At 41.2% G+C, this 27,958-nt stretch overlaps 1 protein-coding gene across 1 annotated transcript in view; it reads left to right on the top strand.

Annotated features, from left to right (window-relative positions):
* Positions 1 to 27,958, top strand: part of nbas (NBAS subunit of NRZ tethering complex) — a 409,584-nt gene that overhangs the window by 175,804 nt on the left and 205,822 nt on the right. The window contains 5 exon segments of the mRNA XM_030047740.1: positions 5,259 to 5,372; positions 16,558 to 16,715; positions 17,699 to 17,782; positions 23,213 to 23,389; positions 23,890 to 24,003. Coding sequence (XP_029903600.1) covers positions 5,259 to 5,372; positions 16,558 to 16,715; positions 17,699 to 17,782; positions 23,213 to 23,389; positions 23,890 to 24,003 — 647 coding nt within the window.

The raw sequence follows: 27,958 nt of genomic DNA, 5'->3' as shown, positions 1-27,958 counted from the left end.
AGTCTACCGGTGGAGATAACAGAAAATGAATTTAGGGAATGGGATAAAATGATCTCCAGATATATCTGGCAGGGGCAGAGACCGAGGATCAAGTACAGGACACTGCAGTTACCTAAATATATAGGAGGGCTAGCACTTCCATGCCTGAAGAGTTATTATCAAGCTGCACAAATAAAAATATTATTGAGTGTATACAATCCCTCATACTCAGCAAGATGGAAAGAAATTGAGGCCAGCACAACAGATGGGGTTCCTATACAGGCTATAATAGGGGACAGTAACTTGAGAAAACACATTAGAGAAGGGACAAACCCTTGGTTGGATGTATCACTGAAGCTTTGGTTTGATTTAATTGTGAAAAATGACTTGAGAATACAAGGTAGACTATTAAGATGGATTTGGTATGATTCCGAATTCACACCAAATAGAACAGATAAGAATTTTAAAAATTGGGAACGGGGACCTACGATATTCTGGGAGCTCTTGAGTAAGAAGGGGATTAAAAGTTTTCAAGAGATAAAAGACCAATATAATTTAACAAATCTGGATCAATACAGATACATGCAACTAAGGCATTATCTACAGCAAGCAGTAAGGGGAACCACTGAGGGGAGGGGGTTAGAAGTCATTAAGATGTTCACCTCAGTATATGAATCTAAACTGGGGAAAAAGCTAATTTCAAATTTTTATAAGGGACTGGAAGACTTAAAGCGAAATGACACGGTGTATATAAAAGGGAGGTGGGAGAGGGAGGCAAATATTGTCATATCGGTGGACGAATGGGAAGAAATAAATGAACAGCAGTGGAAAACAACTTGCTCCTTATCATGGAGAGAACATGGGTGGAAGAACATTATAAGATTTTTTAGAACACCAGCACAGACAAAGTATCATGACACAAAGTGTTGGAGATTATGTGGAGCTGATGAAGCTGACCATTTCCACATGTTCTGGGTTTGTCCCTTCATTGCCAGCTACTGGCAGGAGCGTAAGAAGTGTATGGATAAAATACTGAAGATGGAACTTGAAGTATTATATTATTATTATTTGAAGTATTATACTTGGGGAAACTGGACATAAATTTTACAAGATTTGGAGACTAACATATTTATAGAATAATGCTGATTGCAAGCAAAAAAGCAATTACCAGAAAATGGATGAAGAGTGAGGTACCTCGCGTTGAGGTAATACACAATATGTATGTGATGGAAAAGCTAACTTTTTCTTTGAGACTGGAGGCAGATAGATTTAAAAGAATTTGGGAAAACTGGATAGAGTACATAAAACCAATTAGGTCAGATTTTATCTGAGATGTACATTGTGGAAAAGAACCCCGAGTTCATAGCTACAGAAGTTGATATAATTTTTATTGTTGTTGTTGTTGTTCTGGTTTCCATTTTTAAATTTTATATAGATATATATATATATATATATATATATATATGTGTGTGTGTGTGTGTGTGTGTGTGTGTATATATATATATATATATATATATATATATATATATATATTCTATTTTGTTTTGTTTGTTTTTGTTTTGTTTTCTTAAATTTTATGTTGCTGAATTTGCTACACTGGTAACATAGTAAAATTCTGTTAGCTTAACCGGTCCTAATATATGGTAGAAGGTAAATAACCATTATGTCCTGGGCGTGATTTTATTTGTATACATGACAAGGTACGGTCATTTATTATTTTGATTGAGAGTAAAGGACCGAGGAGGTTATCCTTTCCTTCTTAAGGGTCATGTTTGAGAAAGAAAAAAAAAAAAGACAAAAATTTCTATTATTGTGTACCAGTTGTATGCAGAATGTATGCTATAATGTTCAATAAAAAGAAAATTGCAAAAAAAAAAAAAAAAAAAAAAAGTAATACCATCAGCCTCCTAATAGTAGTTTCAAATGGACACGTTGGATGTTTTTGTTGGTTCTGATATCTCCTTTTGGGTGTTGCAACCTGTAAACTGTGTCAGCTCAAGTAGAAAACACACCAATGTTTGCTGTCCAAGATGATAAAAATCTTTTACAGTAGTACAGTGAATTCACAAAAAGTCACAAAGGCTGCAGTTTGTTTATGGTTAACATTAACTTCATTAAAGTACAAATGTCAAATACATTGAATGGTTTTAAGATGCAGTGCCTCCCATGCAATATTAGTATTTGTGCTATTGACCCAGTTAAATTAACAACCTTCCAAGTAAGTATTGTTAGTATTTGTTTTGGTTGCTGTGATGCTGATGTTTCTCTACTTTCTCTATCTCTACTGTGGGTTTCAAATAAGACTTAATGCTTCCAAGAGAAAAAGCTTGTTAATAGCAGCAAAAGCCATAATTCATTACACCTGTTAGGCAATGAATCTGCACTCGTTTTAGTTTCTCTGCTGAGACAAACTGAATGGCAATATCATTTGGAGTGTAACCTTGATAAACAGAAATATATGTTAACTAATATTGCAGTACCATTAGGTTATGAGGGATTAAGAAATTTTGAGCCTGGAAAAAAAATCTGGTTCATTAATGTCATCAATAACTAACCTACCCCCTCCATCAACACTGCTCGAGTAATTGGAAAACAAAAGCAAAAGTCTGTGTGCAAAAGTCTGTGTGCCCTTCAAGTCCCCCACTTTTGAAGGGCACACAGCTCCAGGGCTCAGTTGTGAATATTTAACGGGGGTAACATCATTGCACCCGTTAAAATCCCCCAAGAGTTCAGTTCCTACCGCGGTCTACAGAAATATTCTGTATAACAAAGTTAGACGTGCTGTTAGGGGAAAGAATTTTTTCCTCTGCCTGATTCAATAAGTATCATGGCACTGCATAAAAATCTAATTGCACTGACTTCATGTGTATTATTTTCTCGGACATCCCTCACTTTTTCACCACTTCCTTTGATTGATCTGACAACCACAGATGAAGTTGGATCACCAAATTTTCTGATTTATACCTGCTTGATGTAGGGCCAAAGAGTGTTTTGATGAAAATGTTGGATCTAGAGCAAGACAGGTTGAGTGTGTGGGTGTGCTGACACACACACAAGCACACCTCTTCTACACTGAGGACATGCTGTTGCCAGTCATTCTAAAAAAAAATATTTGACCAACACCTCTTTCCCTCTTGCAGTAAACATCCATCTCCTTTCTCATTGAGCACGTTTACATGCACACCTTATTCCTGTATTAACCGGAATATTCGCAATATTCCGGTTGCGCACGTGTCATGTAAACACGCACTGAACCCGATTAAGGTCATATTCCGGTTGGAGAGAATTCCGAATAAGATCCCTGGCATATGCCTGTTCCAACCGGAATATTGGGGCATGTAAACACTTTAGTCGGAAAATGCCCCGAACCGGAATATAGATAGATAGATAGATAGATAGATTTTTATTGTCATTGCACAATCATATACGTATAATAATGCAACGAAATTAGGGCTCAGTCCTTTCGGTGCAGGGGAGAATAGAAAGCGTCGTGCATCTTGCTAGTTGAATAGCCAAGTCCAGTAATAGATGGCTGCAGCCATGTCTCTGATATCAGAAAAAATGCAACAGTCACGGAAACACTTGTTGGATGTGCAAGCACAGTTCGTCATCCCGTGTTCGCCATGGACCTGGCGCTGGAAAATGCTGGGAGGCGGCGGCCCAAAGGGCTGTCCTTTCAGCTGTGTCAACGCGCCGGCCCTGCAGCCTCGGCGTCCTCCGGAATGTCCTGGCAGCGACGAAAGTCCGGTGAAATTGGCATCCCGCAGCGCAATCCCAAGCTCAAAAGGTCCTGATAACTGTTGTTTCCTTTGCTTGTTTACGTTTCCTCCTGGACTTGTCACTGGGAAGAACTATCCACGGAGACCCCGGTGTTCTAACGGCATCCTCCGGAATGTCCTGGTAGCGATTAAAGTCCGACGAAAAATGGTACCTCGCAGCACAATCCCAAGCTCAAAAGGTGCTGACAACTGTACGCGTACATTGCCCAGCATAAGGTGGTGTTTTAAGCTAAAAACACAACCGTTCACACTTACAAAAACATATAATACGCACCGAGAGTGGAGAGCTGTAGCCGCTGCGTCTATGCGCGCTGCCATGGCAACCACCAATATTAAATATTAAATATTGAATATTCAGTCACAACTGCGCATGCTCGACCTGCAAGGAATTCTGTGGCATCTTTGTTGCTATGGTTACCTGCAAGCGGGGAAAACGACATGGAGAACAGCAGCAAGAGCCTGGAGACTGCAGTCTGCCTTCAACTAATGAAAGACTTAAATATCATGGAGGATATCGATGGGAGAAAACATAGAACTAGCTACAGAAGAAAAAGAAGAAGGCTTCTTCGTCTGTATTTCCGGCAGACCAGACGCTGCTGCCCCCCGCGGCTGAGTGTCGCATTACGTAAGAGAGTGGAATACGCCGAAACACGGGGGCATGCCAAGTAACATGTAAACGGAATATTCCAGTTGCCGCGGCGCAGTTACCTTAGCCGGAATATTGACCCGAACCGGAATATGGTGTGCATGTAAACGTACTCAATGTCTCACAAGCACACACACACACACACACATCACACACACCCCACATTTAGTTCAATCCAACATCAACCCATCTCTATATCTCACCCCCTTACTTTGATCTTTAATGTACAGGTTTGTTCAGAAGGGTTGTTTCTGCCCATCGCTCTTTTGATCACCCTGTCTTCTCCTTTTTGTTTATTGAGGTTGGGCAGAGATCAAAGATTGTCCTCAGCCACCACAGGAATGTTAACACGAACAACAGCCTCACTGCCACAAAGATGTCAAACTGAGATTTTCCCCTATTTGGCGAGAAGGCCAAGAGCATTTTTTTCAATTTCATTTTCCCTGTTTGAGATTAAAACAGACACTCCACTTATCTCATTTATGATAGACGTCGATTAATACTTAGTCTCAGGCCCCATCTGCTGCGCAGCTAATGTATTTAGATGTCCTTGGGTTCCAGCCTTGTGCCTGTGTGTGTTTGTGTGTGTGACGGGGAGAGAGAGAGAGAGATGAAGAGCGAGAAAGCATGAGAGACAAAGTGTGTTAAGATGGAGATTTAATAAAAGATTTATTAAAACAGATGTGATGAGTGATATGCAGGATTCTGAGATTTGTTGTTAAGTGTGTTGGGCCCTGGGTTGTTGACACTCATTTCTCAAGATCAAGGAATTATTTCTTAAAAGATTGCACACTTTTGTCTGTGTGTGTGTGTGTGTTGTGTATGTATGTGTGCGTGGGTTGGTGGGTTTCTAGGAGATGATGAGGCCATGCGGAAGGGCCAAGTGTTGACCCTGCTGGCAGAGCAAGCCCTCCAGTTTCTGGACTTCAAGGCCTCCTACATACATTGTCAGGACCTGATGGCTGCAGGTAAGAGATTAGCTCTAGAAGACATGGTTACACAAAGTACAAACCATGCAGTTTGCAGTTATAGTGGGGCGGCATAGCTAAACTATCGTTCATTTTGTGATAAAAGCACCAAATTTGGTAGATGTGTTGGTGGATATATTTCAAACAAATCTGGATATTGGGCCATCACAAAAGCGCCCCCTAGTGGCCATAGCAGGCATTTGACTTGTTAAAATGAATAAAAATATAAAAATGATTCATTAAAATATTTAAAAAATGTAAATACACATTAAATTAAGAAAAAATACAGTTATACACACTCAGTTTCTCAAACACTTTCTGCCCCCCCCACCACAACCACCACTGCAAGCCAGCTAGCCAACGAGCTGGCTAGCATATAGTCAGGACCGAAAATTGAAAAAGCCCCTTAGAAAACAACATGGTAGGCATTTTTGAGGAAAAGCACTTTATCTGTTGTTTCTGTATGATTATTTAATGCTGAATCCATTTCTGCTGTATGCCAAGCTGTAAAAGTTACAATTTAGTCATAATTATTGATTAATTAGCATAATTATCGATTAGTCGCCCAAAGTCAGAAATGGCTATCAGTTTCCTATTTGTCAATATTCTATATATGATGTTTGGTATCATTGTAAAGGGGACCTTCTCAGCTTTCATTTAAGCCCATGGGTGTCTCTTTCTGACAAACACAGAGGTCACATGACCTCCTTAAACCATAAATTACACACATTTTCCCACATTTTTCGCCTAAACTATATAGTTTCTTTTATCCCTGTGGGATCAAGGGATATCAAGGACCCAAAAGACAACAACCACAATACCTAATGGACTTTGAGGATTCAGGAAATGTATGATATACCCATACTATTTCTTTGTGAGAGGTTATTGTGAGCCTTAAAATAGCAGTAATTGACTCAGGCCCATTCACCTCCATTCATTCTTTGGACCAGCATTACATAAAAATGACCTCACCAATTGTTTACTGTAGATATAATGATATTATTACTAATACAAATGTAATAATAATCAAATGTAATAATAATCAAAGGCCAGGTAGACATTTTTCAGCAATTTAATTAATTAGTAAAAATTAACTGAACGTGGCCACTAATTATTACAAATATGGATGATAATGATTGGATCAAAACAGTAGTGCATTACAAGTTTTTTGTGATCACATTTTTTTTTCTTCTTCAGTGCATTACATATTCATGCAAAGGTCACTTGACTTTCGGCACTGACAAGATGTAGTGCATGGGTTTGGCATCCAGTTGTGCAGCCACAGGTCACTAGCTCCTCACAGGCATCTGGAACTGCAGGCAGTGACATGAGTTCAGGAACAAGCGCATTGTCCTCCATCTTCCATCCCATATTTTCAGGGGGTGGGAGCACCGGGTACTGCAAGTGGGCCTGCCGCCAGACCAAAGTCTGGAAGTGAACACGCTGGATGTGAAAGTTCAGAGCATCTCTGGTGGTTGGCAGTCTCTCTATGGTCATGCTCTTGACAAACATGTCCAAACAGACTTCAGTGATGATGTTTGTGTTGACTGCACCATATAATTTGCAGAAGAACACTTCTGCATCCATGATGGTGGAGTCATTCACCTCCGGACCTTCACCAAGCCTGTTGAGTAGATCACTGGGCTGCCTAAACACATTCCAGCAGGTCTTGTCAGTGCCGAAAGTCAAGTGACCTTTGCATGAATATGTAATGCACTGAAGAAGAAAAAATGTGATCACAAAAAAATTGTAATGCACTACTGTTTTGATCCAATCATTATCATCCATATTTGTAATAATTAGTGGCCACGTTCAGTTAATTTTTACTAATTAATTAAATTGATGAAAAATGTCTACCTGGCCTTTAATTATTACATTTGTATTAGTAATAATATCATTATATCTACAGTAAACAATTGGTGAGGTTGTTTTTACGTAATGCTGGTCCAAAGAATGAATGGAGGTGAATGGGCCTGAGTCGATTACTGCTATTTTAAGGCTCACAATAACCTCTCACAAAGAAATAGTATGGGTATATCATACATTTCCTGAATCCTCAAAGTCCATTAGGTATTGTGGTTGTTGTCTTTTGGGTCCTTGATATCCCTTGATCCCACAGGGATAAAAGAAACTATATAGTTTAGACGAAAAATGTGGGAAAATGTGTGTAATTTATGATTTAAGGAGGTTATGTGACCTCTGTGTTTGTCAGAAAGAGACACCCATGGGCTTAAATGAAAGCTGAGAAGGTCCCCTTTACAATGATACCAAACAATCATATATAGAATATTGACAAATAGGAAACTGATAGCCATTTCTGACTTTGGGCGACTAATCGATAATTATGCTAATTAATCAATAATTATGACTAAATTGTAACTTTTACAGCTTGGCATACAGCCGAAATGGATTCAGCATTAAATAATCATACAGAAACAACAGATAAAGTGCTTTTCCTCAAAAATGCCTACCATGTTGTTTTCTAAGGGGCTTTTTTCAATTTTCGGTCCTGAATATATGCTAGCCAGCTCGTTGGCTAGCTGGCTTGCAGTGGTGGTTGTGGTGGGGGGGGCAGAAAGTGTTTGAGAAACTGAGTGTGTATAACTGTATTTTTTCTTAATTTAATGTGTATTTACATTTTTTAAATATTTTAATGAATCATTTTTATATTTTTATTCATTTTAACAAATCAAATGCCTGCTATGGCCACTAGGGGGCGCTTTTGTGATGGCCCAATATCCAGATTTGTTTGAAATATATCCACCAACACATCTACCAAATTTGGTGCTTTTATCACAAAATGAACGATTGTTGTGATATATTGAGCTAAGCCGCCCCACTATTAGTGGTATCACAAAGCACACTGAAGCATGTAGAACTGCTGACAAAGCCCTAACACGAGATCCCTCCCCTATCTGCTCCCCTTCTCCCTTCCCCCTCACTTTGCTCTCTGATAATGCTTTGTGACAGAAAAGCTTTCTCAGTGCTGTCATTATCTATCAAAACATTTTAATTTCAACAGAAGCCCTGCTACATTTGAGGACAGAACACAACCTTGTTCAAAGTCATAACAATGATTGTTGGTGCCAAAAAACAACACCTGATATTGCCACAGTAGCACCTTGTCAGCAACAGTGTCATGACATTGACCTAAGTAGGGTCATTTTTGTTTTGTTGTTGTTATAGACTTCAGCTATGTTGCCAGCCTCTTCGTCTACTGAGTTAAAGGAAGTAATAAATCTGTTACTTGTTACTTAAAGGAATATTTCACCAAAAAAATCTGTTTGTTTTCTATCATTCACACACTGTGAATAGTCTTGAATTCTCAACAAAAAATGTAACTGCAACTACTTCTGTTAGCTTGGATTTGATGGGTGACTTTGAGTAACACCAGCAAAAAGGACAAAGGCAAAAAAAAAAAAAAAAAAACTTTTGCTGAAACATTGCTAAATTAACCACCTTATAATTGTGCTCTTCCCTGCATGACTGGTAGGTGTGGTGGGGGTGAAAATGCAGTATATTGCGATACTTGCTGTTGTTAGACGTTATCGATACTTTTGTGCCAAGTATAGATATTATAGTTTTCAACTTAATTTGCACAGTGAAAAACTATTTTGCCTTTCCAAGGGTATTTTTTCTTCTTAAGTTACAGATGTTATGATGTGTCACAGCTGATTATGTTACAATATATTGCATATTGCAGAATTGCCTGCATTGTGATACCGTTATCGTAGCGGGTAAACTATCATGATATTATCGTATCGCGAGTAACACAGTGATTCCCACCCTGAATGATCAGCTGTGTGCATCTAGCCAGCATGTCTACTTAACTGAAAACCCACGATAAGACTTAACGTCACTGGACTTTGTGTGTTTGTGTGTGTGTGTGTGTGTGTTGGGAGGGCCGATTGTGCTCTGCAGTACCTTAACTCTGTCTGTAATGTGGGTTTCACCGTCTTTGAATCTGAAAATGCATTGGATTGCTTTACTTCTGAAGTCTGTCTCCACAGTGTGGAGTAATGGGAGACGGTATGGATATGAAAAAGGTCTCCAGGAGAGAATGTGGGTGTCTTTAGATGCTAGTTTTCTCTGTTTTTGAATGCAATGGGAATGATTGTATCTATTTGTAATAGGCAAGTCAAGGTGGCATTTTGGGTTTTATTGTGATGAAGATGGAAGAAATGCAGCATCTCATTTTATTTTACATTGTGCCATATTTCAATGAGGAGGATATACTTTTTAGAGTTAAATTCACATTGATGTCCCATGGCTTTAAAATGAGTTAGATTTGTACTATTATTATCGAAGCATTATTTATGCCTCATTTCTTAGCTTTTGTTTGTATGCTGCATGAGCCCAGTTCAAACACCTTTTTTCTGGTGTGTATGTGTGTTATGATCTGATGCTGAACTAGAGAGCTGTGTGTCTTCTAGGTCAGTGATTTTATTTTGGGGAAAATAATAAGTAGAGTCATAGTTATGCAGAATATAACACATGCTATATTGTTGGCTGGGCCAATAATTGGGCCAGTGTTAGAGACTGCTCTGTCTGAGTGAGACAATGAGTGACTGAGTGATGAAGTTACATGATTGGTCGTCAGTCCAAAGACATTGGCTATGTGTTGGCTGCAACTGGATGGCCGCATGTTTCCCTGTTGGCTGTTGCTCTTTCAAAATGAATCGGTGCTTTGCAGCTCATAATATCTGAAAGAGGGAGAGTGTGAGAATGTGAGATTGAGTGTGTAACCAGTGCTGAGAAATACACTTCTAATGTGAACAGTCAAGCTCCTGCATGTCCATGATTTTACACTTTGTGGCACATCTGCAATAAGGCTAACTAGAAATGGTTGTCTCAAATGAACAGTATTACTGTAACTAAGAGATTCACTGATAAAAATAATTTTCATACATGCCAGCACACTCAATTTTTGCGCTTTATCCCGCTGTGCTCCCAGTTGGTATTTTCTCCCATTTATCTCCTGATTTCATAGTGATACAAATCAAATGGTGGTTTTCAGTTTTGTAAATCTGGCAATAGAATCACAGACTTTTTTTCAATTGTTGGAGAGAATGAAGATAATAGATGAAACACAATGACATAACCTGTTACAGGATAATAAGCAAAGAACTACACTTTGCTAAAGTTTCTAAAGAAACTTTAAATGTGCTTGCCACCGTTGCCAACAGCGCGGCCATGTGGTAAACCACCAGCCCTATGCCATTTGTAGGTTGTGTAGTGTTGTTAGAGGGCTAGCAGCCAGTTACTGTGGTCTGGGTTGTTTCCAGGCAGTTATCATCTTTTGAGTGGCCACTAGAATGTCTGTGGGCAGCTGCTATGGTGTATTGGGTGGTTGCTATGGCATTGCTAAACAGTTGCTATGGTGTTACTGATTGTTGCCAAGGCATTGCTAGGTATTTGCTATGATGTTCTGGGTGGTTGCTAGGGTGCTGCTAGGCAGTTTTTATGGTGTTCCTGATGGTTGCTAAGGCGTTGTTAGGTTGTTGCTATGGTGTTCTGGGTGGTTGCTAGGTGGTTGCTATGGTGTTCCTGATGGTTGCTAGGGCATTGCTAGGCAATTGCTATGGTGTTCCTGGTGGTTGCTAGGCAGTTGTTATGGTGTTCTGGGTGGTTGCTAGGGTGTTGCTATGGTGTTCCTGATAGTTGCTAGGGTCTTGCTAGGAAGTTGCTATGGTGTTGTGGGTAGTTGCTAAGGTGTTGCTGGGTGGTTGCTATGGTATTAAGGGTGGTTGCTATGGGGTTGCTAGGGTGTTTGGGTGATTGCTGGGATGTATTGGCAGCAGTGCTAGTGGCCCTTGAGACAGATAAGGAGAGATACAGAGCCATTTGTATATCTCTGTGTCAGTGAGCATGTTTACATGCACACCATATGCCTGCATTATTCGTAATATCCTCAATATTCCGGTTGTGCACAAGTCATGTAAACACATACCGAACCTGATTAAGGTCATATTCCGGTTGGAGAATATTCCGAATAAGACCCCTGGCATATTCCTGTTATGGTTACTGCAAGCGGGGAGAACGACATGGCGAACAGCATGGCGAAAAGCAGCAAGAGCCAGCGTTTTTGGAGCGAGGAGGAGACTGCAATCTGCCTTAAGCTAATGAAAGACTTAAATATCATGGAGTATATCGATGGGAGAAAACACAGAAATAGCGACTTCTTCTTCTTCTTCTGTATTTCCGGCACCTATAGGCGTATTGCTGCCCCCCGCAGGTTGAGTGTTGCATTAAATAAGAGGGTGGAATACGCAGAAACACAAAAATATGCCAATTAACGTGTAAACAGAATATTCCAGTTGCTGCAGCGCATATAAACACCTTGTTTGGATTATTACCTTAACCAGAATATTGACCCAAATCGGAATATGGTGTGCATGTAAACGTAGTCATTGAGAGGGGACTTTCTGCGTCCAAATTCCAACTTCCAAGTGGAATAATAATAATAATCATCATCATAAAATAATAAGTACTCAAGAGAATAAGATGTATTGCCTTTTCAAGGCAAGCACATAATAATAAGTATGCAAGAGAATAAGATGTGTTGCCTTTTCAAGGCAAACACATAATAAGGTCCTACTGTTAATTCATAATACATATTACAGTGAAACTAAAGAGAATAGCTGCTGGACGGAGACAAGACTGTACTTTATTACAATATTAACATTATTGTTTTAATTCATAGGCCTTCTGCAATTTAAAAAAAATGCTTTATCACACATTTAGGCCACAGTGTCTAAAAGATGAAAACTGCTGTGACCTAAATAATCCTAAATTCAGGACAAAAAGCCTGTAAAAACCTAAGTATACGTGTGTGAGCACGTGTGGGGGTGTGCGTCTTCGCATGCATGTTCATGTGCATGCAGTCGTAATGTCCACTGAGAGATTTAGAGGAACATCTGGTCCCATATAAATATATAAATAAATAAATGAATAAATAAATAAATACAGAAATGTGTAAATACACAAATAAATAAATAAATGCATGAATAAAAACAGAAATAATTAAATAAATACATGTAGAAATATTTATTAATTTAATTATTTATGCATTTATATATTTATATGTGTATTTATTTATTTATTTATTTATATATTTATTGTTTTGTCATTTTTCGTCCTTCACAGTCCCACAGGTGATATTTAATAAAGTTAATTAAAAATGTTCAAAAGCATTTAAACTACTTCTCATTAATAAACATTTAGTAATGGTCAGAGGAAAATATCAGCAAAAACAGCCACAATTTCATTTCCCTACAAATCAATAATAGCACATCAGCGCTACATAACAGTTAATATTGTCACACATTCAAAGCTCAGCGCTCACTGGACAAAGGAGAGAAGACTAGATGAAGATGTTAGGCAAAAATGTAATCATATGAACAAGGAAGTAGACAAAACTTCATAGCAGCAGAACTGTGTCATCAACACAATGTTGAATTCTGCTGTGATGTGAGAATACATTAGCAATATTTAAGTGTATAAATAATCAGGCTTTGAAATCTGCTGTCCAGTACAGCCATTGTTCACAGAACTAGGGTCAAAACAGCCACTTTTTAAATATAGTTTCACCAAACCATGTACTAGTTTTTTAGCAAGTTGTGTTTTATTATAGAGATATGTGACTGACATGCATAATTATTCCTATGAGGTGACAATAAGCAGAATTAACCTAATCAAATCTTGCTGATTAGATGAAACACTTTTTGTGGAATCGGAAGGTTACCGTGGTTGCCATGGTATTTATTCCTGACATTCTCTGGTTCACATTTATAGAAAAGAAATCTACCAGGTGAAGCTGAACATTTTTCTCCAGCTTTTCTCCTCAGTAGTGGTTATTGCAACCCACTTTTTCTGTGGCTTTATGATCAAACTGACTGGATTTATTCTGCTTCTCCTTTATTTGGGTTTGATGCTTTGTGTGATCACAACTTATGTTAGGTGATGAGTGAAAGGCACTGGAGGGCTCAAACTTCCACAGCACACTTGGTGAAGGCACAGTATTTGAAAATATTTGTTCGGGCTAGTGTTGCAAAGGGGTGGAAAGTTTCCGGTAAATTTCCCGGAAAGTTTCGGAAAATTCCCGTGGGAATTTTTGCTCTGGAATATTGGAAATTTTCAGAAGATTTTTGCTGTCACTTTTTTTCCAATTTTTCCGAAAATTCCCGGCAAAATTCGGCTCGGGAATTTTGGGAGTTTTTTTCTTGTCATCAATTTGAATGAGGTTTTTTAAAACGTTTCCATGGAAATTTAAGCTTTTAAGAAATTAAGAAATTTAATTTCTGTTGTTGTTAACTTAAGGTGAATGTTGCAAAAATAAAAGATAATCAATAAATGAATGTCAACAATCAATATCAATATCACCATTTTGGAAATGGAAACGCTAATGTCCTGAACTCAGGACTCACCTCTAACCCAAAGGCCACAATGCCAGCATACTGTAAAATCATCATCCCCATACCCAAGTGTGTGAAAAAAAACTTTAATATAAAACTTATAATATAAACAGTCAACTTTGCCTTTTGGTGGAAACAAATATGTTGCATGATTCAATGCAAATTCAACTGTACATACATACATACAAGCACATTAGATCATCATCAATCAGTAGCCTGTACTCCACTAGGCTACAGCACTTCCACTGAGACAGACGATCATCACATCAGCATCACGATTCAATTTCCTGCATTTCTGTGCATTTTAATGGGTAGTTTGAACCACTTCATATGCACCCCTTAACAATAGTACTGCACACAGTCCTATGCCTGAATTAATAGCCTACACCTCTTATTAATGCTGTATAACTGCTGGTCATTGCATTGCTATCCTACAACAGAACAGACATAGGATTATTTTAAAGAGAAAATTCGTTGCACACGGGTGATAACATTAATATCTTAATGTAGAATATTTACATAAAACGCCCCGATGGATCAGGTTAATTTCATTTGAACAACAGATTTCCCGAGCATTTATATGGGCTATGCAAACTTCAATTCACATGATAAAAATTAATACACGGACCACCAAAGTAACTTTTGACTGTTTAATTAAATCAACTTAAAATTACTCTGGCACGGTTGGAGGGGGTGTGCTCCAGTACGGTACGGGTGATCATGCACGAGCACATGCACGGTCACGCACACAGTGCGCAAACGTGGATACGACATAAATCATGCCGTCCTCCTGCTTCCGCAAAATTGTTTACTGCGTGCAGCGCGATTAACTGCGAATTGCGGCATTGCACAATCAATAATCAGCTGATAATAATAATCAACCAGATCTGGCAGACCTGACATGGTGGCCACGCACACCGTGCGGTGCTGGCCGGCACCGAGCAGGCACCGCTCCCCCAAAATTTCATAATGTTTCCAGCCAGGGGAGCTCATGTCACCACCAGAGGAGCTGTGCTCCCCTTTGCTCCCCCTTATTTCGTACACTGGTTATGCCAATATTCACGACAGTTTGACTCAGCTGGGGAAAATTCCCGAAAATTCCCTGGAAATTCATTATAATGTAACATGTTTGCATGCATATCTGCTTATAACAAACCAAAATGTTTATTATGTATATGACCGGGTGAATGCAGTGAATATAAATTCCCGAAGATTTCCCGAAAATTCCCGTTAATTTCCGAAAATTCCCATGGAAATTTTCCAACTTTGAAAATTCCGGGAATTTTGCAACACTAGTTCTGGCTTATAGGATTCAGGTTTAATTGGTAGAGATGGACACTGATAGAACTGCAAAGTAAATTTTCCAGGTTATGGAATTTCAGGACTGTCATGTAATTTTGAAAACTTAGGTATTAGTTAACTAGTATTCATCAAATGTAATATTTATTTTCAGTTGAGGTCAAGTTATGTTCACATTCTTCTCAGACGACAACAGTCTAAATATTAATACTTTAATAGGACCACTGAAATGGAAATTTGCTAAAAGAAACATTCTGTTTATGTTATGCTTCTATAGGCCATGTAAATTACATCTTTTACTTTAGGAAAGTCAAAGAAAAAATAGGATATGGTTACATTAAACATTAATTCACATTAATTCATTTCCAAGTGTATGTATACACACACACACACACACACACACACACACACACACACACACACGACTCACAAAAACTTAGGGATATTTGGCTTTCGGGTGAAATTTCAGGATGAACCTAAAAACCTAAAATGCATTATAACCTTTACAGGTGAACTTAATGTGACCTTCTGTAAACTTTTGAATGCACATGTCCAACTGTTCAATGTTTCAATACTTTTTGCACAAGTTGCTGTTCTCTAACAAGGAGTTTAACGACAAAATTCACATCAGGTGTTTGATCCATGAATCAACCAATAAATGTCCTGGATCAATTAGAATTGGCATTTAAACAGTCCTCCTCATCATGCTGTTCACATCTTGACATCATGAGACCAAGACGACACGTCAGCACAGAACTGCCCTACACTTTGTGAATGGTACAGTGACAAGCCCATACTACCTGAATAACATCATTGATCCAGTCATTGTGCCCCTGCATGAACAACACAGGCCTAATTTCATCTTCATGGACGACAATGCTCCAGCTCATCGAGGTCGTATCATTAGGGAACGGCTACTGGAGACTGGGGTACCTCAAATGGAGTGGCCTGCACTTTCTCCAGACCTGAATCCCATAGAAAACCTATGGGATCAGCTGAGTCGCCGTGTAGAGGCTCGTAAATCTGTACCCCGGAACCTCAATGACCTGAGGGCCGCCCTTCAAGAAGAGTGGGATGCCATGCCTCAGCAGACAATAAGTCGACGTGTGAACAGCATGAGACGTCGTTGTCAAGCTGTAATTGATGCTCAAGGGCACATGACAAGTTATTGAGACACTGACATTTTTTGTTGTGGTATATCCACCACTGTTGTTGGCTTTTGTTTCAAGAAATTGTTTGAGATGAGGAAATCACCAGTGTATGCTTCTACTTAAATGCCCTACTTTCATGATATAATGTCACTGTAGCGTGAACTTTTTATATTTTCCATAAATTTCACCCAAAAGCCAAATATCCCTAACTTTTTGTGAGTATTGTATATATATTTAAATCAACTTGCTCACCCCAAATGACTTCACCCCTTTCTACCCTCTCTTCCTGCCCTTCTTTCTCTCAATCTGTTCTGCCTCCAGTTTACAGTCCAGCTTGGGAGGTGTGCAGTCTTCTTGGCCGGTGTGAGGGCTATGGAGATCTGGACGCCCGACAGGAGCTGTTAGCTTTCTCCCTCACTCACTGTCCCCCTGACAACATCCATGGCCTACTGGCTGCCTCCAGTGACCTGCAGACTCAGGTTACCTTTTACCTGTCAAACAAACAAATAAACAACTCACACACTGTAGGGCTCCAGTGTGCTTTTTTATTGTGCCTACACCAGTGTGACATTTCAAGCACCGCTGCTCTTCATCGGGCTCGTCAGAGTCTGATGAAGAGCAGTGATGCGCCAACTGTCACACTGATGTAAGTGCAATAAATTAGTACACACTAGAGCCCTGCAATGTGCAAGCTGCTTATTTGTTTATTTCATAAATGGCTAGCTTTCGACTCAGCACCTGCCCTTCTTGGGGTTTTGAGGTGCAGGTATACCCCTATTTTGTAGTTTTTTACCTTTCACCTTTTACTTGAATAACACAGAAGAGGATAAGGTAGAAGTGTAGGCACTATGAGCTTAGTGCAGGGTTCTTCTCATCGGTAATGGCTGAGATAACATCTAAATTTGCAGCAATTTAAGACATGGCTAAAACGCAATGTCCTTGGTCAAGAAAATGGTATTTTGATCATTTAAATCTCCTATGTAGTAGAATAAATCCTCATTTTGACAAACAATTTAGTCTCCTGTTCAATGTTAAAATCTTTGATTTGATTATCAATAAGTGGGGTGAGATAATCCCTATTGTTTCCAATGTCTTTCAGGAATTTAGTTTGTTTGTTTGACTCAAGTATAAATATGTTGAAACAAGGCAGAATAAATCAGATCAGCCCACTAGTATCAAGAAAATGACTCTTGATTCAAGAATATTCTGAAAACAAGTTGATCCCATTTGTTTGCAGTACTAATCAATTTAAGAATTTTATTTATGGGGATTTATGTGCACAGTCTGAAAGGTCAGCAAACATCATTAGCAAACAGGAGAAGGTAGGAAAGGCTGATACACTTCCATACTGTAGTACCAACAAATTACAGCCATACTTTTTGAGAATTAGCAGCATAGTTGGAATACATCTTTGACAAAGAAGGCTGTTTTTTGAATCCTCCTACCTTCCTGTCTCTTCCAGGTGTTGTACCAGGTGGTTAACTATCAGATGGAGCCTCCTACTACCCAGAGTGGACGAGAGGCTGACCAGACAGGCTCTCTCCAGGTGTGTGTTTGAGTGTGTACATCTGTGTGCCTGTATGATTTCCCTGCATGTGGATGTGCAAACACCTGCCCTGTGTCTGAATCACAACTTGTGTGTTACAAGGATACAAGGAAGTTTATTGGTCATTATACAACAGGTTGGATAATGAAATTAAAATGTGCTTCCCTCTTGATTGATTAACTGATTGTATAAAAATGTATTTTATAAAAAAAATAAATTGTATACAATTGTGTAAAAAAATTAAATATTTATATTATATTATATTATATTATATTATATAATTATCTGTATTTCTCCACTTCTATGTGTGTGTGTGTGTGTTTTGAATGTGTGTTTTCCTATTGCTCCATATTCAGTGACCTGTAAATCTAGTGTTAGGGTTGCTCCACACCTTTGGTTTATTTATACCTTTCTTCTCCTCGCCTTCAGCACCAGCAGTGTTATGATGCCAAGAGTGGCTGTTAATGTTTCATGACTTGCATCAGACCCCTTTGTGTATGGACAGTTGCTTGTTTGATGCTGTGTGTAGTCATTTTATTGTTATATCAATGTCCACACTGTGGGTGTATTTATACCCTGTAGATGTATGTGTATGTATATTGTTTGTAATAGTGTATTTGTGAATGTGCATGAATGTCATTTTAAAGTCCTTTCCAATTCTACAATAACCAGCATACCATGGAAGTGGAAGGTGCACTTTCAAAAATACAATAATAATTCAGTTCACAGTACAGTGTGGCACATGTCCGATACACCATTGCATTGTAGGTTTATTGTTAGTTTTAGACGGGAGGAAATACATGAATAGGAAAGTTGCTCTTATATTAGGAGAGCCATGATCCCCCTGGACGGGATCCATGTGTATCCATGTGTGTGTGTGTCTGTTTGTGGCTAATCTTACATAATACTGGGCCTGATAGTTAAATACATCACTTGATGCACTTGGACACATCATCAGTGATAGTACCGGGGGTCATCGGCTGTTTCGGGTCATGCTACTCAGGCTTCTTGGCAGTCCCAACCACCTTCGGAGGTGACAGCTTATCCTCCTCTCAAACCCCTCGACTGTAGACAGTGGGAATTCATACAGCAGCAAAGGCCACATTATACTGGTTAGGATGCCATGCTGGTATATCCCAGCTTTGAATTTCCCAGGTAGTCCAGATCTGTCTACAGATTTCAGCCATCCCTCCAGCTGTTGGTTGGTTGCTTTGATGGAGGCAGCATCCTTCAGGGAGCAGAGGAGATTTTCCAGAGACTCTTTATGGGAAACTGATGGGATCTGGATGCCGCCAAGAGAGAAGCAGAACCAGTCAGTAACCTTCCCTCTCTTCACTACCAGAGACCTGTATTTTGCCGGTTTGAGGGACATCCGAGCCCAAGTGATTAGGCTTTCCAAGCCCTGGAGGATCCACCTGCTTCCTGGGACTGACATGCCATGAAAGCCCTGATGGGGGTTGCCGACCTCCAGACTTGGTTACTGGGCCTCTGCACTCCACCTCAGCTGACTTGACCAGCATGTTCATGGCCAGGGAGAAAAGGGTCACGGAGATGGTACAGCCAGTGATGATCCCTTTTTCTCAGATTAAAGGTGTTGTAATAATCTAAGATAAGGTCCTTGATGTTACTTGGGATGTGATGTCACTTAAATGCTGTTTGCACCAGTTTTCGGGGTACAGAGCCACATGCGTTGGCAAGATCTAACCATAGCACTGCCAGGTCACCTTCTCCTTCTCGTGCCTCTTGGATGAGCTGTGTTACCATGCTGCTTTGTTCTAGGCAGCCTGGAACCCCTGGAATATTGCCCTTCTGCACAGAGGTATCCATGTAATGGTTCTTCAGGAGGAACTCTGTCAGGCGTTTGGAAACTCCTCTTTTGGAACCCACACCCCTTCTGCGAATCTCCATTGTTGGGCCACCTTTCCCCTCCTCCAGATCACCCTCAGGATCTTCCACAGCCGGTGCATGAGTTTGGGGCACCTCTTGTACACCAGGTAGGGCACTCCACTGGGTCCAGGTGCTGAGCTGGCTCTGGCAGCCTTGACCACATCTTGAACTTCTTTCAAGCTGGGCTCTTTGGTGTTGAAGTCAGTGGTTGGTGTAGGTGGACTGATAAAGGCTCTGCAGTGTCCAAGCTCTTCTCGTCTTACAGCATCACTGTGTGTGTTCTGCAGATGGTTGTCAATGTCCTCCTTTGAACACGTGAGGAGGCCACTGCGCTTGCCGCCTAGCAGTTGTTTTGTAAATCCAAATGAATTAGCTAGGAAGGCGGCACGTTTCCTGGATCTTTCTTTGGTACGCCTCCTGTGCCACTCTGCTCTAATGGAGAGTAATGAGTCTCTTTCTGAGGATATCACAGAGTTCTGCAAGGATGATCTTCTTCTCACTTGCCTCCTTGAACTGCCTTTTCAGAAGTCGCAGTTCTTGTCTGAGCTGCATGATCTTCTCTGCCCTGCGGTTCTTGGTGTATTCGCCTTTGGTAACACGCTTTTCCACTGTACCAAACCTCTCAGTGGTGAGGCTGATGATTATGATGGTCATGGTTTTGAGTCTCCTGTCTGCTCCTCCCTTTGTGGTTGCTTCCAGGATGCTGTCCACTTACTCATCAAATTGGCGCCACTCATTCTTGCTGCTGGCTGGAGGCCACTTAACTCGCGGATATTGTTGTTGTGATGTAGGTGATGCTTGAGCTTCTGGGGCTCAGAGGGTCTGGAAACTGTGGGGTGACTCCTGGCCTGGCTCCTCCTGTGTCTCACCAAGGTTTGACCTTGTGCGTTGGTCCAGCTGCTCAGCTACCACACACCGCATTCTGGCCTGGTGGATCTTAAGGCCATGCGAGTTTTTGCAACTCTTGCCACATCTGCATACTACTCTTGTTGTCGTCGTTCCTAATGCATAGATCATTGCCTGGTTGTCTGTCTGTTCGGGGTGCTCATTCTTGCCCCCTCTCGGGCTCCCCTGGGGGTATGTATTCTTGGGACTTTTTGTAGCGAAGTTGGGTTCTTCTTTACAGAAGATGCAGGTTGGGTTGCTGGCCCTTCCTGCCCCGGTTGCCGTCTTTCCGGGCTGCCAGCTGTCTTTCCAGCAGTTGCCGCTAATACTCTTGTGCAGAGTTATGGCTGTATGATCAAGGACTTCTCATTGTTGCAGTGATTGCAAACCATTGAAATACGTGTTTATACTGCTGTTGACTGCTAAGTCCTCACTCCTCTTAACCGGCTGGTAGGCGTCATCAACAACCGCTTCAATGTGGAATCTTGTTTCTTTTATTTCTTTTTTCCTTTTTAACTTCTTTCCACTAGAGACAACCAATCACATATTATTGCAAACACAGAGATCCGAAAAGAAGCAGAAATAAAAACACTAACTGGTGAAACCAGAAAAAAGAGATGGGAAGAATCAAAATTGATTCACTCACTTTGTACTTCTCATCATCTTCTGTCATTAAAACTTTGAAAAACTTTTAAAATGTTAGGGACTTCTGGGTGGAATTTGATGATGTAGGCGGATGTTTTTTCAACAGCCATATTAAGATAGATAGATAGATAGATAGATAGATAGATACTTTATTCATCCCGAAGGAAATTCGCAGTTTTTCAGCAGTATCCACAGATTACAGATTAAATAAATAAAAAATAAAGAATAAGATCTAAGTACAACAGAATAAGATCTAAGTACAACCCAGTGTGCAAAAAGCAATGTGCAAAAAAATGTGCAAAAAAATGTGTGCATAGGTGTATAAAATGTGCATAGATGTAGGTCAATGTGCAAATTTAGAAGAAATATACAGTATACACAGATGATAAATGGCAGTAAGCAATATAAACACTATAAACAAGGAATATAAAAAAATAGAAATATGAACAATTTAAACAGAAGTATGAACAATTTAAACAGCAAAAGAAAATAACCTAACCTGAGGAACACACGCTCCGACTGAGGTTAGAGTTAGTGTGAAACCATGAGACCAAGACCGTTGACAGAACCTGACGCCTGGTACTGGGATTCGGGAACTGTCAGACTTGATCCAGCCTCATGGAATCACCCCTTCCCCTCCAGTCTTTACATGTTATCTACCAGTAGTGCAGTATGTGTATAATGAGAGTTATTTCCTCCGGGTGGAGTTAAAAAGCCGCATGGCGTGGGGGAGGAATGATTTCCTCAGTCTGTCGGTGGAGCAGGACAGTGACAGCAGCCTGTCACTGAAGCTGCTCCTCTGCCTGGTGGTGGTGCTGTGCAGTGGATGCAGTGGATTGTCCATGATTGACAGGAGCCTGCTCAGCGCCCGTTGCTCTGCCACAGATGTCAGGTTCTCCAGTTGTGTGCCCACAACAGAGCCCGTTTTCCTCACCAGTTTGTCCAGTCGTGAGGCGTCCCTCTTCTTGATGCTGCCTCCCCAGCACACCACCGCATAGAAGAGGGCGCTCGCCACAACAGACTGGTAGAACATCAGCAGCAGTTTTTTGCAGATGTTGAAGGACGCCAGCCTCCTGAGGAAGTACAGTCGGCTCTGTCCTTTCCTGCACAGAGCCTCAGTGTTTGCCGTCCAGTCCAGTCTATCATCCAGCTGCACTCCCAGGTATTTATAGGTCTGCACCATTTCCACACAGGCACCGTTGATGCTTACGGGCTCCGGGTGAGGCCTGGTCCTTCTGAAGTCCACCACCATTTCTTTTGTCTTGGAGGTGTTCAGGTGGAGGTGGTTGGAACCGCACCATGCTACGAAGTCCTGGATGAGTTTCCTGTACTCCTCCTCCTGTCCACCGCTGATACAGCCCACGATGGCCGTGTTGTCCGCGAACTTCTGCACATGGCAGGACTGGGGGATGGATTTGCTAATAACAGTTCATGATACGTTTGCATGTTATTGAATTTATATCAAATAACAGAGGTATGCCAACAGTATGAATAGCTAACATTAGCTTTGTATATGAAGAATCTCATTCATTTTGGCCTGAGTGAAATTCCTTAACTTCCCTTGAATCCTTTTTGCTGGAAGTTGTAAAAAATACGGGATGTTTGTCAGGGCAGTTCCCTTAAGCAAGGTGTATTTAAAGTGTTACACGTGATTTAATGAACACCTCAAGTCCAGCTGTCACTGAAATTGTCCTCCTGAGTACCTTATAAAAACTGAACACTGCGTTGTCTAATACAGAAGATAGTGTTACACTGCCAATCAAGTTACAAACACAGATGCACAGTACCCATCATCGAACTCCTCAATTTCAAATACTTGCTGTGATGCTGCTGTACCATTTGGAAGATCTTGTGATGCAAATGCGTGATAGATACAAAGTGAAGGAGTTTATTTTTATAATGAATACTTCTGTGAAGCCACTAGATTGGCGTACTCTCCCCAGTCACTGAAATAATATTTCTGTAATATTTTTTCCCTCTGTCCTTCCCGTACTATCACCTGCTTGGCTTCAGACCAGCACTCCCAGTGTGGGCTCTGCTGTGGGAGCAGCTGGGGACCTGCTGCACAGAACCACAGCTAAGACCATGGAAGTGCTGACCACTACTCGCCTGACCACCAAGGCTGTGCTGACCGCAGTCAGTGACCACCACTGGTGGAAGGAATCACTCAACTATCTCCGGCCCCTGCATGTAAGAACAAGTTTTTATTGTGTATGTTTGTGTTTGTGTTTGTGTTTATGTGTGTGTGAGTGTTTTTAGCTTTTCAGTCTCTCTCACAGGTTGATGAAGGCACCAGAAGTAATCCTAAGAAGCATGACAAGGTGACCAGGAATGAACCATGGCTACAGATGTATTGTTTTTTATGTTGTGAACTCAGCTGGTGTCTAGACTACAATGGATGTGCATGTGACAGTTGTATGTCTACTCCCATAGACACACACTTGCACATACACCTCTTAGGCTTCATCCAAAAATAACCAATCAAGAACTCATCTCCTGCATAATTGATTGGCCTGCCTGAATATTTCAACATCTCCTGAGTGAGAGGGGGTGGGGTTGTAAAGAGAAAAATGAAGATATGAGCTGTAATAATAATCAAGATATGAGAAGACATGACCTGTGGGACAGAAAGAGATGGCAGTGCTCTGGGCATGTTGTGAATGTTAAATGACGTTTTTATGGCTCCTTAGGGTCACAGTGCAGTCTCCAGTAGGCAGGAAGGGGCCTGTGAAAACTCCAACCTGGAGCGGCAAGGATGCAACCCCTTTTATCAAGAGCTCCTTGATGATCCCTACATTGACCTGGTGGGTTTTGTTTTGTTAAATGTTTTTTTGTTGCCTATTTTTGTCTTAGTCACTCCAGGCTACCCTCTTAAATTGCAGCAAAATTGACTGAGTGAGTTCATGACTTCATGACGATTAATTACAGTTTTTGGGTTGTTTTTTTTTTTTTTTTTTTGGCTATGACTCATAAATGCCTTGAAAGCCGGTATTGAGACAAAACAAATATTGATTTCAAACTGAGTAGTTTTAATGCAAGACAAAGACAGATAAACATAAATGGATATAAATAAATTTAAAGGTAAACACAGTTAAAATGTGAATTGTCTTATTTAGTTTTAATCTTGAATGCTGTTTTTATCATCCACCAAGTCTTGTAAGTCTTGACTGTAATATTACTGAGTTTTAGGGGCTGCATTTTCTACAGCACTGTTTCTCAAATGGGGGTACGCGTAATGGAATGGAATGTCTTTATTGTCATTGCAACAAGCACAATGAAATTGAAAGGCGCAGTCCTCCTTAGTGCCATTTAAGAAAAATTATGAAAAGAAAACACACAAGAACATTATAAAAAGAAAACACACACGAACACACAAGAATAAACATATAAGGAATGCACTGTAACAGTGTAATACAGCAGGAAAAAAATATGAAAATAAAAAATATTGTAAAAGTATTGCACATTATATTATATTGCACTTTGTGTTCACAGTCCAACAGTATTTAGTGCAGTTATGGCTCTTGCATAAAAACTGTTTCTTAGTCTGTGTTTGTTCTTGCCTTTAAGGCCCTGAAGCGTCTGCCAGAGGGCAGCAGTTCAAACAGTACATTTCCAGGGTGGGTTGGGTCCCTGAGTATATGCTGTGCCTTCCTGAAGCAGTGGGTACTGTAGAGTTCCTCCAGGGGTGGAAGGGGGCAGCTGGTGATCCTCTGGGCTGTGGTGATGTCCCTCTGGAGTGCTTTCCTGTCTGCTGCTGTGCAGCTATAAAACCACACACAGATTCAGTATGTGACAATGCTCTGTATGGAGCATTGGTAGAAGGACACCAACAGTTCCCGTTTGAGGTAGTTGTTTCGCAGTATCCTCAGGAAGTAAAGTCTCTGCTGTGCCTTCTTAATGATGGCTGTAGTGTTGGCGCGCCAGGACAGGTTGTCTTCTATGTGCACTCCCAAAAAACGGAAACTGGAGACCCTTTCCACACACTCCCCACCAATAAACAGGGCGAGAATATCCGTTTTCTTTCTCCTGAAGTCAACAATGATCTCCTTCGTTTCCTTGGTGTTCAGGATCAGGTTGTTCTCTGTGCACCACACAGACAGCCGTTCCACCTCATCCCGGTATGCAGATTCATCCCCTCCTGAGATGAGCCCCACCATGGTGGTATCATCAGCAAACTTTATGATGCTGTTGGAGGGGTGTGTGGAGGTGCAGTCATGTGTGTAGAGGGTGTAAAGTAGGGGGCTTAACACACAGCCCTGAGGGGAGCCGGTGCTGAGGTTGATGGCTGAGGAGACATGGGGGTCGACTCTCACCCTCTGGGGGCGCTCTGTCAAAAAGTCTTTGATCCAGCGGCATACAGAGTCAGATATCTCCACATTATACAGTTTTGACACCAGTCTGTTCGGTAGGATTGTGTTGAACGCAGAGCTGAAGTCCACAAAGAGCAGCTGTGCGTAGGTCCCCTGATGCTCCAGGTGGGACATAACAGCGTGGAAGACTGTGGTTATGGCATACTGAAGAGGGTCAAAACCAGGATGTAAGATGGAGGTGATGTGGGACCGGACCAGTTTCTCAAAGCATTTAGTGACAATGGGTGTAAGTTCCACTGGACGGTAGTCATTTAAAGTGCTGATGGTGTTTTTCTGGGGAGTGGGACAATGATGGAGGACTTTAGGCAGGGAGGGATGGTGGCCTGACTCAGGGACTGATTAAAGATTTTAGTGAAGACCCCCGCAAGCTGAGCTGCACAGCCCTTAAGCACCTGACCAGTGATGCCATCAGGGCCCGCGGCTTTCCTTGCATTCACCGTGCCCAGTGTGCGCCTCACCTGATGCTCCTCCACCGTGAGGATGCTGCTGCGGTGGGTCAGTGGGTATGGTGAGGCTGTCCCTTGTGACGGCACCTCAAAGCGGACAAAGAACTTATTCAGCTCCTCTGCCAGTGAGGCGCCACCAACGTCAGCTGCCAGGCTGCTGGGTTTGTAGTTTGTAATGTGTTGGACCCCTCGCCACACCTGCCTAGAATCATTGTTCTTAAAGCAGTCCTCTATCCTCCTCTTGTATTCAGCCTTTGTACACAGCAGTAATAAAGACAGCAGTAAACTCCCGAGGCAAGTAAATGGGTCTGCATTTCACAGTCATGTACTCCAGGTTCGGAGAACAGTGGCTGTGCATGGTCTTAGGGTCCATGCATCAGCTGTTGTTTATATAGACACACAGTCCCCCTCCTCTGCTCTTACCGGAGTTTACAGTTCTGTCCCAGCGGTGTAGTGTGCGGCCTGCTAGCTCGATAGCTGCGTCTGTGATAGATGCACGGAGCCAGGTTTCCGTGAAGATCAGTGTGCAGCAGTCCTTCACTGTGTTGTTAGTAGAAACCTGTAGCCGCAGTTCGTCCACCTTGTTGGCGAGGGATCTTGTATTTGCGAGGAAAACACTGGGAAGTGGTGGTTTGTGTGGGCTTCTGTGTAGCCTCGCTAGTGCACCCGCTCTGCACCCGTGCTTCCTCCTCCTCTCGCTGCGCCGCTTACGTCTCCTCTCCCCCGGGATGACAATCCACGGAGCGCCGGGGCTCCTGGCAATGTCCGACGTGATGTTATGGGAGCGGATAAACTCAACTGTAACAGTCCTCCTGTTGTGTAATCCTATTTCCAGGAGATCACGTTGACTGTAAATGTTGTTTGCACATCCATGCACACACAGCTCACTCACACATAGCTACACAGACCACACAAAAACAAAGCACTTAATGAAGGAGCAACCAACCGCAGCATCAGAGCGCGCAGCCATCTCCACGTACCCTGGGGGTACGTGGAGGAACTCCAGGGGGTATGTGAGATTTAAAAAAATAAATGTTAAAAAGTAGCATCCATGTAAGGTTCCTTAAAAATCATTATTTAGACTAATAAATATTCGTTAAAATATAAATGGAAGTTCATAAATGGAATTTTATATTCAGTATTCAGTTTCATCATCCTGAACCCACCCCACCCCACCCCCACACTCCCCACCCTCCATGGGCTAGTTAGGGGGTACTTGGCTGAAAAAATATTTCATAAGGGGTACATCACTGAAAAAAGTTTGAGAACCACTGTTCTACAGCAAACCATTCCAGTGGTGCTGGGTTGGCTTTAGCTGTGGGGTAATGATATTGTCTCTACCCTGGAAAGACCAACCAGCTGTCTAGCAAAGTGGATATATCCTGCTTGTTTGAACATAGTCACCAAACCAAATCCAAATATTTATGAAGTCTGACATCCAATGGTGAAAAGTATAGGGTGCTTGGTCTTAGGTGACAGGTGACATCAGCTTCCGGCCACCCTTCTTTTCACCAGTGGATGTTATGCTTCACAGAGATTGGTTTGGCTTCTTTTGAAAACGCTAGCTGGTGCTTACTAGTGCTACAACAATATTTTTGATAATATTTTCATAGCTAACATTACTGTAGAGCTCACTTGCAGAAAAGTCACACTTTTGAGGCTTGTAGAGCTGATGTGAAAGTCCATGACTAACTCCATGAGCAGCTAATCAGTAGCTAACCATAAACAAAAATCTGCTTTCCACAAATCATTTTTTTTTCACTTGATTGGCCTCAAATTTGGAACATAGCATTATCTGCACCAAGATGGAAAAAGTACCATTTAGATTTTTGATATGCAACACCGTTTCCCCAAAAATTACTTTAAAAAACTGAAGGCATGCCAGTTTTACAAAACTTGCCATATGTCATGGTAGCAATCCCACTTTTCAGTTCAGAACTGAA

Source organism: Myripristis murdjan, chromosome 24 (assembly GCF_902150065.1).
Source record: "Myripristis murdjan chromosome 24, fMyrMur1.1, whole genome shotgun sequence".
NCBI lineage: Eukaryota > Metazoa > Chordata > Actinopteri > Holocentriformes > Holocentridae > Myripristis > Myripristis murdjan.
This window is presented reverse-complemented; position numbering and strand designations above follow the sequence as displayed.